The 14,419-nt window shown below is 39.3% G+C and overlaps 2 protein-coding genes across 4 annotated transcripts; one reads left to right on the forward strand and one right to left on the reverse strand.

Moving 5' to 3' along the window:
• Window positions 1–30: 30 nt before the first annotated feature.
• LOC134324974 (trichohyalin-like) lies at window positions 31–4,163 on the reverse strand. Of its 2 annotated transcripts, XR_010014247.1 has the most exons (3): window positions 2,530–4,163; window positions 1,571–1,856; window positions 31–762 (listed from the first exon to the last, which is right to left on the reverse strand). XR_010014247.1 is itself a non-coding variant. In XM_063006944.1 (2 exons), the coding sequence occupies exons 1-2, from the start codon at window positions 4,054–4,056 to the stop codon at window positions 1,629–1,631; spliced, it is 1,755 nt and encodes a 584-aa protein (XP_062863014.1). In that variant the 5' UTR covers window positions 4,057–4,163; the 3' UTR covers window positions 1,330–1,628. The 2 variants fall into 2 exon arrangements, 1 of the variants encoding a protein (XP_062863014.1); XM_063006944.1 differs by lacking the exon at window positions 31–762 and having other exon boundaries at window positions 1,330–1,856.
• Window positions 4,164–6,460: 2,297 nt separating this feature from the next.
• acyp1 (acylphosphatase 1, erythrocyte (common) type) lies at window positions 6,461–8,480 on the forward strand. 2 transcript variants are annotated; one of them, XM_063007592.1, is made up of 3 exons: window positions 6,461–6,564; window positions 6,895–6,984; window positions 7,881–8,480. In XM_063007592.1, exons 1-3 carry the CDS (start codon window positions 6,472–6,474, stop codon window positions 8,094–8,096), a joined length of 399 nt encoding a protein of 132 aa, XP_062863662.1. In that variant the 5' UTR covers window positions 6,461–6,471; the 3' UTR covers window positions 8,097–8,480. The 2 variants fall into 2 exon arrangements, with proteins under 2 accessions (XP_062863662.1, XP_062863663.1); XM_063007593.1 differs by lacking the exon at window positions 6,461–6,564 and adding an exon at window positions 6,620–6,729.
• The last annotated feature ends 5,939 nt before the right edge of the window (window positions 8,481–14,419 follow it).

Genomic DNA, 14,419 nt, shown 5'->3' on the forward strand with positions numbered 1-14,419 from the left:
AAATATAAAACACTTTACAGTTCATAGCAATAATTCTTTAGGCTTTATTCATTTTGATAATTAAACAGTGTAACATAGCAAACATGGCAGTGTATATGTATAAATCTCATTACTAAAAAAAGTTTAGACACAACTTAAAATGCAAGAAAAACTAAAAGATATAATTTGTTAAATCGTTTGAACTTTTATTTAAAAGACCAGTTTGGAAAGATGTATAACTTGGTGTAAGGAACGTGTACGCTGGGTCTCCAGAACAATAAAAAATTGGAATCTTTAAGTCCAAATGATCTTTTTAACCTATATTGTCTGCTGCTAACTGCTAAGCATCGGTGCACCCTTCGGTGCAAGCACTCTGTCATGATAATGCCCCCCATACATACTGCTAAATTTATTTAAGAATGTTTTGATCATTATGGTGCCCAGGTGGCATAGCCGGATATTCCGCTAGCACATCAGTGCCGAGATTCTAAACACCTTGGTTCGAATCTCTGCTCTGCCACCGGTTGGCTGGGCACCATCTAGCGGGCACAATTGGCAGTGCCTGCAGCAGACAATAATTGGCTACCATATCTGCTGGGTTGGATGACCTGACTAAGTGGTGGGGTGTTCAAACGCTGTGTAAGGACCCTGGTTAGCAGATAGAGGCACCTGTGCAGAAAGCATGGGTGAAAAGAAGGGGTCCGCTGGGATGAGCATGAGCAGCAATATACCCTCCTCGAATGCAATCAGGGATCCCCAGCAGTGGAAGACAAATTGACTACACTAAATCGGAAGAAAAATGAGAGAAAATGCATAAATACATAGAAAAAAATGTTTTGATTATTAAAAGTAAAAAGTCAAGGTGTTTCCATGGTTATTGCAATCACCAGTTTTGAACATCATTAAACATTTATGTTAGGTTTTAGAGCACAGGCTGTCAAACCAGGTTTACACTACATGATTTAGTGTTGTTATGAGATCAGTACATCACCCATTATGAGATTGTTCAATTACCTAGTTTCCTCTGACACACTTTGTGATATTATGTCTAATGACGTCTTTGATGACGGGTGAACACACAGTCACGTCAATAATCGTCACAATAGTGCCAATGTTTTGCCTAAATTAGACAATTAAAAACTTAAAGAAGGAAGTTTGGAGCTATTCGTGACTGAGTAAAAGTTGAAAACATTGAATGCCCATTATTCGAAGGGAATAAAAGGTAAAAATGATACTTTTCCAATTATTGGTGTCTGTGGCAGCTGCCATGCCAGTGTAAGAGGGTTCAGGTCAACTAATGTACATGTATATTTGTATAACAATGTGAGCAATTAAGTTGGTATCCATAAATTCGTTTTGTCATTCTTTTAGTGTATTTTAGACAAGCCTTGTAGCACTGGTCACACAAAGATCAAACACTGCCAGAACCACTTAGAATTTAAGAACATTTGTAGAAAGATTAAGATAGGAATGGTCCTAATTGTTATAAGATTATAAACATGCTATGCTATACAAAAAGCTGTTTTGCCTGCAAAATCAGGACAATTATCACACAGTTGGTACTCCAGCAAATTATACTACTTTGTATTACCTGCATCAGATTTGTATTGCAAAACATTAACTGCCTTACAGTAGGCTGTGTCTGTTAATTAGCGGTGCTTAAGAGGCGGAGGTCTGCTCTTAATGTTCTGGCATTTTGGAATGTGTCTCTCAGCTGGACCAGGAGCAAAGCGTCTGCCACAGTAAGGACAGGTTATGTAATCAGGATTCAGATCTGCATTAGTTTGAGGCTGAAATCTTCCAGGTACTGGAGCACGAGCCTGGCGCATGTTCCGGATGAGGGCTTCGTGTTTCTGGCGCCAGTTATTCTTCTTGAGCTGGTGGTATGAAAACAATTAACCTTGATTTAAATGATGGAGCACACTGTGTAATATTTTCATTATTTTTAAGGGCATGAGTTTAAACCTTAGCCTACAATGATTTTATTTATGTTTTTACCAATCTGCCTCTTTCAAAATTTCAGAGACACAGTAGGCGCTGTGGATTATCCGTCACTAATACAAGTGCCTCAACTAGACAACAGAGAGCACAAATGTACAGCAGCAATAAATCTGATCTATTCACTACCTTACGCAAAGCCAATAATGCCTGTATGAGTGCTTGGCCAGGTCAACAGCATTGCCTGAACTGGAAACCTGTTAATAATGCTTATCAAAAGATAATAGAAAATTGCCAACCCCTTCTACCCATTCATTTCATTTTCATGGATCACCACTACTTTATCCTGGTCAGGGTCGAAGCAGGCCAGGTTTTCCCGAAAACACTGGGCGCAATGCTCAAACAGGACAGCAATCCATAGCAGGCATTGGCCACCCCCCTTGCTTCCCCAAGACATAGCAAATCATGTCTGTATGTAGACGCCCGACCAGCGGTAGTGGGCTAGTGTAATTTACGACTCCGCCACTTAGAGCCTTCTACCCATAATCCTACAGATATCTACACAAGTAACCATGCATATGCCAATCTACCCTTTAAACATTATAATCTTACCTCTGGTGTTTTCGATCGACCATTCGCTTTCGTAAACTCCTCCAGGTCGGTTCCTTTAGCTCTGTATTTAGAAGAGTCAAAGACTTTCCTTGTAGAAAGCTGCATTTTCTTACAAACCCTGCTATGTCTCTCAAGACGATCTTCGGCAAAGCGCCTATGACATAAGCCACAGGGTACAAGCAGGCCATCAGCATCAGGGCTTCTCTCTGGACTGAGTTCCACCTGTTGGAGCCGTTTACCCTTCTGGTTGGTGGGAGGAGTGTGTGGAGTTACTTCAGTGAGTGACTCTGTAGGCAACTTATTATTGGTGGTCTCCACTACAGCCTTGATTCTGGATTGATGCAGTCTTTCTAGGGTCGGCCACTGGTCGGCTGCTATCCCATTCATTTGGTCATGTCTGAGGGGTGCTTTAGATTTACCATTTAAATTTGACTTTAGCTTGTCTAGTATGTTCCATCGCTTCTCACCATCATCTGTCTCTATGTTTGTTCTAGCCATTGCTTGTTCACCTCGCCTCTTTTCTCTATCATTTAGTATCTCCATCTTCCAACCTCTCTGGTTTGGTTCTTTTATCTCCCAGTTTACTGATCTTTCTCTCCTTATTTTATCTTTCTCAGTTCTCGACATTTCTAGTTTCTGCCTTGTGATCTCTTCATCACTGGATTGTTTCCTTTCTTGAGTCTTATAGTTTGTGGTTACTTCAGTATTTCTCCCTCTGTTTACCCACTCTCTTCCTTCTCTGCTTTTTTCTTTTTTATATAAATTCATCTCTCTTGGGCAACTCTCCAATATTTCTGGACTATTTTTGTTGCCCCTCACCCTGTCTCTGCTTTTTTCATTGTGTCCATCTCTTTGACCTTTAAGAGCCAATTCCCGGGTACGCTCCCAGTTCCAGTTTACTTTTTCATTATAATATAACCGGCTTTCTGCCTTCCCTGTATGCATGCTCTTATGCATCTCTTCACGTTTAAGCCTGTCCTCAGAGAGAGTCCTTAGTTGAACTTTTCTTAGTTGTTGCTCTGCCTTTACCAGCTTTTCATGTAATACAATCTCCCTTATGCGTATTTCTTTAGTCAACCTCTTCTGATTTTCTTGAAGTCTTTGCTGGTCCTCATGTAAAGTCTGATGCCTGTTAAATAATGTACCAGTGGTTTCTGTATCAAAGGGCTGTAACTTACCCTGATAATTTTTCTCCTGTCTCATCTCATATGGCTGTTTGCTTTGAGATGTACTACAAAAATGGTACTCAAGTCTTTTCCTGTCTTTTTGTACACCACCACTTATGTCTGACTGGCAGTTGTTCAGGTTAAATGCCCTCCTGTGGCACACAGGCTTTAAAGGAAAAAACATGTCTACTTCAGATTTTTCTGTAAAAATGGCATTATCTTCTTCCCTAGAACTACTTTTTAGCCTTTCAATTGTAGACTTGTGTGTCCTCTGGAGGGGTTCCGGCCATTTTGCAGAGGGGAAAATCTCCTGCTGGCTGTCTTTTTTAGTAGCCCGCTGACGTTCTTTGTCCTCTAGCATATTTAAATGAGGCGGTGAACTGTAGCTGTAGCCTTGTCTTCGCAATTTCGGAAGTTTTTCTAATATCAAATCTTCCTCCAAAAGAAGATGGACAGAATGAGATTTGGGTATCATTTTCAACTGTGGCATTGTGACTCTATTATTATTACAATAATTCCTTGGCTCATGTGGTGTAAGCAAATTGCAAAAGCTGTTTAAGCATCCACATGAGACAATACACCTGCACTAGAGATCTGTAAAAGAAATAAAATTTAAAAAAAGCATTACATTCGGTATAGTCATGATATAGTCTCAGAAAAGTCTTTTATTGATATTTTAATAAGGCTGTAATTTTAAATCATCCTTTTATGTAACACAGGATATGTAAACATACAGTGGTTTTAGGAAGAATTTGGACCTTCTGACTTTTTGCCCACTTTGTATTGTGGTTGCGGTTTTGAATAGATAAAATTGCCATTTTTAAAAACTGAAAAATTACGGTAGTTGAAATAAAAAACTGAAGTCCCTTGTTCAGACCTTTTCATGCAGCACGCCAAATTGTGGTCAGGTACATCCTGTTTGCTTTACTTATCCTTAAAATCAGTCTAAAGGTTAATTGAAGTTAATCTGTTGCTACTTAAATGTATTGGACATAGACCTGGGTCTCTAAAGGAGCCTTCTTTCTGCATGTACAGTATAAACAGTCACAACTGTGACTAGCTGGATAACAGGTTGGTTCAATGTAAATGGGTCAATAACATAATGTGCATTTTGTGTTCATCATTCATTTCATTTCATTTTCACCACTTTATCCTGGTCAGGGTCACGGCAGGTTCAAGAAACATTGGGCGCAAGGTAGAAATACCTTGGAAGGGACACCAATCCATCACTGTGCTTCGGCCACCCTCCCTCCTCAGAGTTGGTAGCACCACTAAGATTCTACCTCGGATCTAGAGTAATAGACCTCTGTGCCACCTGAGCGCCCTCAATCTGTTCTTTCTTTCTTTTCTATTTTAAAAAATATTTTTCTTTATGTATTTTCTCCCTTTTTTCTCCCTTTTTAGTACGTCTAATTGCTTGATTGTGTCTTGCTTCCTCTCCACCAATGCCGATCCTGAGGAGAACAAAGCTAACCCATGCCCCATCCGACATGTGGGCAGCAGCAGCATGCATTTTGTCACCTACACTTTGACGAGTGCAATGCGGATCAGCACTGTGTACGGAGAGATGCACCCTGATCCGCACTCTTTTCCCATCTCTGTGCAGGCGCCATCAATCAGCCAGCAGGGGGGTCGTAACTGCATTCGTTTGTCGCATTGCATTAGTTATGAGAGAGTCCCTATCCGGCTTTATATCCCACCCCTATATGAACAACAGGCCAATCGTTGTTCATGTGGCTGCTCAGCCCAGCCGACAGGCAGAGCTGAGACTCGATACGATGTATTCGAGATCCCAGCTCTGGTGTTCCAGCGTGTGTTTTTACATAAGATTTACTATATCTTCGTTACATAGCTGTGTATTAAAGACCACAAGTATTCTTTGTGGAGCAGTGACAAACTCACCCTTCCACATTTATTGGGATAACTGACAGTTATGACATTTATTGGAGGATACTAAATATTTTAAAGTAAATATTTTAAGCTTAGGTAACTTTTAATCTTTGGAATTTAGACACTTATAGATATCATTTGGATAAATACTAGTGGCAAGGTTGAGGTTGTTGAAACCTATTCTGAAAGTTGTCAATAATCCACATACGTTCCCAATATTTCGACAATTTGTGTAATAAAGCAGTTTAATACGTTAAGTATTAATTAGTATTATAATAAATTAATTAATTATTTAATTATAGTTAATTATTAGTATTATATATACATATATAATGTAAATTTTTTGTGTAAAATAAAATAATTATTAATATTGTGTTTTATGTCATTGACTTTAGTATAAGGACATCTCTACATCTTTACATAATGTATATTATACCCATGTCATTCCATAAACTAAAAGGCAATGTTGATTATTTTGGCTTTGTCCCAAACCAACTGTACTAATTAGTATGTCAAATAAGTAGTAATGCTAGTATTCTGACAAGCTATGTAGTATGCGTTATGCAATCAGACACAACCTTTAGCAAGTTATTTCACATCATGGCCTGCAAAAATAATTAAAAGTACAGTTTTAAATTGATCAATATTTAGTTCACTACTTACCATGTTATTACAGTTTCTTTGTCTCTTTGTGGTGATCAGGTCTCCGGTTCTGGTGATCAAGTAAAAATACTTAGTTCGCCGTTCGGCTTTTGATTAATACGCATCAACGGTGTGTTTACATGTTGCCTAGAAACAGGTGAAAAAGGTCCGACTTTTTTTTCGTTGTTCTGATTGGTTAAAAAACGTGACGTCTTAGTAACCCGTATGTTTAGCACACTCCTGAATGAGAACAAAAATCGCTGCTACACGGCTAACAGTATTTATGATTGATAACAGAAGAATCGTGTTTCTGTGCTTGTATTTAGTGCTCTCGGAGGTGCATTAATATTCTATCTGTTTTAAAAGCTCTACGCCGGCTGAATTAGACAAATAGGAACGCTGTTGCTAGTCAATGTGTTTTGCTACAAAGTTGAGCTGCGATTACAATGCATAATAGCGCAAAAAGTAGTATGATAAAAATGGTAACTACATGACTGGCGAAGTATGTACCATGTAGTACGGTAGTATGCATGCTGTTTGCACTACAGCCCTAGTGTTTCATCATTATCTACACAAACATTAGGAAGCATGGGTAATAGTTGGTAGACTGCTGTATGCTGCTGAACTTTATAAGGCCTTAACATGAAGACATTTCTTTTTCACCCAGAGTGTAAAAATGTCCACGGAGGAGCTTCTGTCAGTAGACTATGAGGTGTATGGGAGGGTCCAGGGAGTGTTCTTCCGGAAATACACTCAGGTAAGATTGATGTGATCCACAGTACCTGGAGAAGTTCCACACTAAGCATATTCCTGTCCCACTGCAGAACTGTAGTATGTGTACAGCATTTAAATATACAAATCTATAGTCAAATAATTACAATGCAAATGTGCTGTCCACATTTTAAACCATAATCTTGTAAACCTGAATGTATTTTCCCCCTTGTTAAAAGGTCTTAATGAAATCCAGGTTTTAATTCAAATATCACACTAAAATTCATTTAAAAGTCTCTGTCTGACATTATTGTCCTTTAAGGGAAAAATTTATTTACATTATTATTTTTTTGGTTTCAATTATTAGATATTTAGAGCTAATAGTTATACCTGTAAGTATGGATTTCGACTAACATATAGGGAAGCATGGTGGCTCGGTGGGTAGCACTGTCGCCTCACAGCAAGAAGGTCCTGCGTTCGATCCTCAGGTGGGGGGGGTCCGGGTCCTTTCTGTGTGGAGTTTGCATGTTCTCCTCGTGTCCGTGTGGGTTTCCTCCCACAGTCCAAAGACAAGCAAGTGAGGTGAATTGGAGTCTGTGTTTGATATAACCTTGTGAACTGATGAATCTTGTGTAATGAATAACTACTGTTCCTGTCATGAATGTAACCAAAGTGTAAAACATGACGTTAAAAAAATCCTAATAATCCTAATAATAAAAAAATGATTCAAATATCACACTAAAGATTCAGTCTTTATGTCTGACACTTTACATAGTTTTTAATTATTGTCCTTTAAGGGTAAAATTGGTTTACATTATTGTTTTTTTTACGATTAATAGTAATACCCATAAGTATCGATTTCCAGTAACCGTTATCTGATCTATAGATTATTATTGAGTCTGCACAAGTGTATCTGGGTAAAATATTGTCATTATTTTTCAGTCCGAGGCGAAGAAGCTGGGTTTGGTTGGCTGGGTGCAGAATACTCAGGCTGGAACAGTGCAGGGCCAGCTTCAAGGCCCAGCATCACGAGTAAATCAGATGCAGGAGTGGCTGAGGACTACCGGCAGCCCCCAGTCCCGAATTACAAAAGCTGAGTTCAAGAATGAGAAGACTATAGATAAAATGGACTTTAAGGACTTCAAAGTAGTCCGCTAATCAATAGTAAATGAATTAACTTATTTATAGTATGAACCTATCAATGTTTTATTTAAAAATATTTAAAACTCATTATTTGTCTGTTACACTGAAAAACACTGTATGTAGCATGGCCAATAACAACTAATTTACATAACAGTGAAATTGCTCCTTCTTACTTATTTCCATGCAGTGAGGCAAGTTAATTTAGTAGGTGTAATAGTTCAATTAAGAATAAATAGTTTTAAGTGACTTGAAAGTTTTAGGTGCTTGCACAGTAGTTAAACTGTATCTGCTTCAAGCTCAACCACTGCCAAGCTGCCACTGCTGAGCTCTGTTTGCTTTGGCTAAAGCATCTGCCAAATGCCTAAATGGAAATATAAACTGGCACTTTCTAACCATTTACATTTTTTGTGTAAATAATTACTAATATTGTGTTTTATGTCGTCATACAAATGACATTAGTATAGGGACATCGCTACATCTTTACATAATGTATATTCTACCCATGTCATTCCATAAACTAAAAGGCAATGTTTATTATTTTGGCTGTATCCCAAACCAACTGTACTAATTAGTATGTCAAAAAAGTAGTAATGCTAGTATTCTGACAAGCTATGTAGTACAGTTAAAAGTACAGTTTTTATATTACAGACTTTAGTTACATTGGTAAATTCTTTATAGGAATATACAATAGCCAAATGTGTAAAAATAAAACAAAAATAATCACCACAGTTTATGAGATGACTTTGGTCTACATAGACTGTATAAGGCATGCATGTTGACTAACAGCTGGTTAGTGACATTTGCACTAGATACCATGCAAATATGTTAGAATTACTTAGAATATTTATTCTCAGGGATTTAATTAATAGTGGCCAAACATGTAAATATTCTAAGAGCATGGTTTATGTGGGTAACACCGCTAACAGACTAGTATTTAGCCCAGTTATCTTAAGGATTGAAAAGCTTAACAGTTTTTAAGTAATCCAACATTCTTAAATAATTATTTGAATGTCAGATGTGACTGTCCGATGAAATTACCTTGAATATGACATCTAAAACTAGAGAGACTAGAGAGCACTAGGTTATGTAAAATGTTACTTTTGTATTGTGGCAAATTTGACTCAGTAGCCATTTAAGGTGTGTTTAGGTTCAGTGATAGTATAAAGTAATTAGAATGCTATGAGTCCAGGTTCCAGGGCTGACCGAGTCGCTCAGTTTTGTGCTTGGATTGGCTCCTGCCTCAAAGCATAGCTCTAAATGTCCATGAAACTAACACTTATTATTGAGGTGCAGTACATAAGCAAGTCTACAAAACATGGTTTCTCTGTTTAATTTAAGCCTGTGAGGAGGAACAATCTGGGTTTGCTTGGCTGGGCACATGAAGATATATGTTTTGTAAGCATTTGAACTATTAGGTCAAGATATTGTTTGCATGTTATTTTCTGCACATACAGTGTATCACAAAAGTGAGTACACCCCTTACATTTCTGCAGATATTTAAGTATATCTTTTCATGGGACAACACTGACAAAATGACACTTTGACACAACGAAAAGTAGTCTGTGTGCAGCTTATATAACAGTGTAAATTTATTCTTCCCTCAAAATAACTCAATATACAGCCATTAATGTCTAAACCACCGGCAACAAAAGTGAGTACACCCCTTAGTGAAAGTTCCTGAAGTGTCAATATTTTGTGTGGCCACCATTATTTCCCAGAACTGCCTTAACTCTCCTGGGCATGGAGTTTACCAGAGCTTCACAGGTTGCCACTGGAATGCTTTTCCACTCCTCTATGACGACATCACGGAGCTGGCGGATATTCGAGACTTTGCGCTCCTCCACCTTCCGCTTGAGGATGCCCCAAAGATGTTCTATTGGGTTTAGGTCTGGAGACATGCTTGGCCAGTCCATCACCTTTACCCTCAGCCTCTTCAATAAAGCAGTGGTCGTCTTAGAGGTGTGTTTGGGGTCATTATCATGCTGGAACACTGCCCTGCGACCCAGTTTCCGGAGGGAGGGGATCATGCTCTGCTTCAGTATTTCACAGTACATATTGGAGTTCATGTGTCCCTCAATGAAATGTAACTCCCCAACACCTGCTGCACTCATGCAGCCCCAGACCATGGCATTCCCACCACCATGCTTGACTGTAGGCATGACACACTTATCTTTGTACTCCTCACCTGATTGCCGCCACACATGCTTGAGACCATCTGAACCAAACAAATTAATCTTGGTCTCATCAGACCATAGGACATGGTTCCAGTAATCCATGTCCTTTGTTGACATGTCTTCAGCAAACTGTTTGCGGGCTTTCTTGTGTAGAGACTTCAGAAGAGGCTTCCTTCTGGGGTGACAGCCATGCAGACCAATTTGATGTAGTGTGCGGCGTATGGTCTGAGCACTGACAGGCTGACCCCCCACCTTTTCAATCTCTGCAGCAATGCTGACAGCACTCCTGTGCCTATCTTTCAAAGACAGCAGTTGGATGTGACGCTGAGCACGTGCACTCAGCTTCTTTGGACGACCAACGCGAGGTCTGTTCTGAGTGGACCCTGCTCTTTTAAAACGCTGGATGATCTTGGCCACTGTGCTGCAGCTCAGTTTCAGGGTGTTGGCAATCTTCTTGTAGCCTTGGCCATCTTCATGTAGCGCAACAATTCGTCTTTTAAGATCCTCAGAGAGTTCTTTGCCCTGAGGTGCCATGTTGGAACTTTCAGTGACCAGTATGAGAGAGTGTGAGAGCTGTACTACTAAATTGAACACACCTGCTCCCTATGCACACCTGAGACCTAGTAACACTAACGAGTCACATGACATTTTGGAGGAAAAATGACAAGCAGTGCTCAATTTGGACATTTAGGGGTGTAGTCTCTTAGGGGTGTACTCACTTTTGTTGCCGGTGGTTTAGACATTAATGGCTGTATATTGAGTTATTTTGAGGGAAGAATAAATTTACACTGTTATATAAGCTGCACACAGACTACTTTTCATTGTGTCAAAGTGTCGTTTTGTCAGTGTTGTCCCATGAAAAGATATACTTAAATATCTGCAGAAATGTGAGGGGTGTACTCACTTTTGTGATACACTGTATATTAGAAATTGCAAAATGACTTATGTTTCTGTGGTTTAGTTTAGTTCTCAGAAATGACTCTAAGTGTGATGTACTTTATCCTGATGGGATAATTGTTTTTTCTCCGCTTTAATTGGTGTTTTAAGTGAATGTGTTATTTACACAAAAAAAAAAGAAAAATGAAACAAGACTGATGCCTGAGCTGGCAGAATCTACCATAAGGTATAGCAGAAGTGAATTGCTGCATGATTCTGCAGCTTAGGGTGCTTGTTCTCTGAGGCTTGGAGCTTGATGGCAGGATCTAACACACATGCTACAGCACCAGGTAGATGACTGCTTGAAGTTGACCTTTCTCGTCAGGTAAGCCCAAATAATGCAACTATTGGTTCACATTTGTATTTTATTGCTGTTAGTGTAAGAAATATTTTTTATTTGAATAGCGCTTAGCCCTCAACTCAAACCCATGATTTTAGCATTAGAAATAATTCCCTGGGAATAATTTTATATTTGATTTAGTGCAAGCATTAGGCTTAGCAATTGTTTCATAGCTTGTTTCATGATGTATAGGTACTGTAACAATCAGTAACAAGCTATATTTCTCATTACCTACGAATACCTGCTTAAGAGAAAATTAGGGTATTATTAGATTCTTAAACTTGGAAACATAAAACAGATGCATAAAAAAGCTTGAGTATCATCAAAATAAATGTAACCACTTTATACATTTCATAAGATGAATTTTAGGTAGAACCTCACTGTTAAAATATGCTTTTAACCCAACCCAGTATTTTACAATCTTTTTGTGAAATAGATTTTGTATTAAAAAAGAAATTATGCCTACATTATATTACTACTTATTATAAAGCACAATGACAAGAAGGTCATAGCCTAGCGGTTAAAGTACTGGACTAGTAATCAGAAGGTCGCTGGTTCAATCCCCACCAATGCCAGGTTACTCCTGTTGAGCCTTTGAGCAAGGCCCTTAACTCTCAATTGCTTAGACTGTGTACTCTAACTGTAATGTAAGATGCTTTGGATAAAGGCGTCTGCTAAATGCCAAAAATGTAAATGTAACAGCAAATGCACCGCAGTTATTCGTGGGTCTCCACATATCTGAGATCAGTTCAGCAAACCAGCCTGCACCATAACTTTTATTGTCTCCACATTGGTGTGCTGGCAGCAGATACATACCCCTACATAATTCTTTACTTCTGTGCCATGTTTCATGTCTAAACTGACCAGCTGTTCTTGGACCCTCCCAGTACCTAGACCCCAGAATGAAAAGACTTATTGTGAGTGAGCCAAACATTCCAGGAAATGACTGTTCTCCCCTCCACCTCTCGCCTAACAAATCCAAGCCTGGCTGCATGTTCCGTAAGATTTTTTTTAACCCTAACAATCCAAACCATCCATATGGAACCTCACCCCATATATAATTTAAGTACATTTAGAAAAGCTCTTCTAATGCTGGGCTATCTGCTTTTGTACAGTGACTGCTTGCACTGGACCAGATATAAAGATGAAATAGAGATTTGCTCCGTGAACAACATTACAGACACATTAAGAACAATATAAGGTAAACATTTACCAGCCTCTGTTTACATTTGAATCCTACACTTACCCTCCTGTATACCAGTGGTTGACCTGACTGCATGTCTTTGGACTGTGGGGGAATAAACAGAGCACCTGAAAGAAACACATGCAGACACAGGGGGAACATACAGACTCCACACAGAAACTGCACCACCTGGGAATCGAACCCAGGACCTTTTTGCTGTGAGGCGACAGTACTACCCATCTAAGAGTATTCTACTAGGTCAATGTTAGCGGAATAGCATGATGTTATGATGCTGTACTATGCTTTATTCATTGTGAATATGTACTTGCTTTTAAGGAATAAGGAACTGCTTGCAGAAATGGATTTAGTATTCTAATTATAAATTTCAGAGGCCACAGTGGCTCTGAATTCAGTAGCAACAAAAATCTATTGCAGTTGCATTTTATATATGGTATTGTTGGGCGGCACTGTGGCTCCGTGGGTAGCACTGTCGCCTCACTGCAGGTCCTTTCTGTGTGGAGTTTGCATGTTCTCCCAGTGTCTGCGTGGGTTTCCTCCGGGAGCACCGGTTTCCTCCCACAGCCCAAAAACATGCAGTCAGGTTAATTGGAGACATTTAATTGCCCTATAGGTGAATGTGTGTGTGTGTGTGTGTGTGTGTGTGTTTGTGTGTGTCTGCCCTGCGATGGACTGGCCCCCTGTCCAGGGTGTTACTGTGTGCCTTGCGCCCATTGAAAAGCTGGGATAGGCTCCAGCACCCCATGGGCAAACCTAAATGGATAAGCGGTTAAGAAAGTGATTAAGTGAGTGTATTGTCTCACTGCAGTGGTGATTTGTGACTATTGCATTTGGCCAATCAATGGTCTGTACTGTGGCTTGCATCACCTGTAAAGTATGCTTGGTCCCAGGTCAAGAAGGGTAAGTGTATCATGCACAAGTCACTTGGAAATCGAAATAACCACTACATTTGGTGTCACGTATAAAAACATTTTGTACAGTGCAATGGAAAACATCTGAAACAAGTGACCTGTCAAAATGTGTTCTGCATAAAAATATAGTGAATATGTTACTATTTGTATTTATTGTAATCAATTACTGGGGTGGTTCAGTGGGTAGCACTGTTGCCTCACAGCAAGAAGGTCCTGGGTTTGATCCCCAGGTGGAGTGGTTCAGGTCCTTTCTGTGTGGAGTTTGCATGTTCTTCTGTGGGTTTCCTCTGGGAGCTCCGGTTTCCTCCCAGTCCAAAGACATGCAAGTAAGGTTAATTGGAGATACAAAATTGTCCATGACTGTGTTTTATATTAAACTTGTGAACTGAGTAATTATCTAATCAATTACTGCTTATATTTATATTAGTACATTTGCTATATAGCTATGAATGCAGAACCCTGGCATCATAACTGAAATCCTTAATCTCAATTACAATAAATGTAGGATAAAAACAAATGTGCAAGAAGTTACCATTTTTAAAACTTTCTGCCTTTAATTGTGAAGCCTTGCATGCATCTATTACGTAAGATTGATTTCCTGTACTGCAGAGTGTGTTTTATACTTGAAGTCATACTTCAGGTGCATAATTGCGTACCTAGATCAGTAAGGTCGCTTGTGCTCAAAAATGGAATCCCAGCACGTCAATGTCCTTATATGGCAAACTTCCTGTGGGGCGCAGTAGCGTCACTGCAAGACGTGGGAGCATCTGTGCGGA

The sequence above is a fragment of the Trichomycterus rosablanca genome, chromosome 13, assembly GCF_030014385.1.
Source record: "Trichomycterus rosablanca isolate fTriRos1 chromosome 13, fTriRos1.hap1, whole genome shotgun sequence".
In the NCBI taxonomy this organism is placed as follows: domain Eukaryota; kingdom Metazoa; phylum Chordata; class Actinopteri; order Siluriformes; family Trichomycteridae; genus Trichomycterus; species Trichomycterus rosablanca.

Excerpts from the sequence above, each read along its gene's own strand:
- LOC134324974 (XM_063006944.1), bottom strand. The coding sequence starts at position 4,056 with ATGCTAGAGGACAAAGAACGTCAGCGGGCTACTAAAAAAGACAGCCAG. Across the intron at positions 1,857-2,529 it reads GTCGATCGAAAACACCAGAG|CTCAAGAAGAATAACTGGCG; the intron begins GTAAGATTATAA and ends TCATACCACCAG.
- acyp1 (XM_063007592.1), top strand. The coding sequence starts at position 6,472 with ATGAGAACAAAAATCGCTGCTACACGGCTAACAGTATTTATGATTGAT. Across the intron at positions 6,565-6,894 it reads TGTATTTAGTGCTCTCGGAG|AGTGTAAAAATGTCCACGGA; the intron begins GTGCATTAATAT and ends TTTTTCACCCAG. Across the intron at positions 6,985-7,880 it reads TCTTCCGGAAATACACTCAG|TCCGAGGCGAAGAAGCTGGG; the intron begins GTAAGATTGATG and ends ATTATTTTTCAG.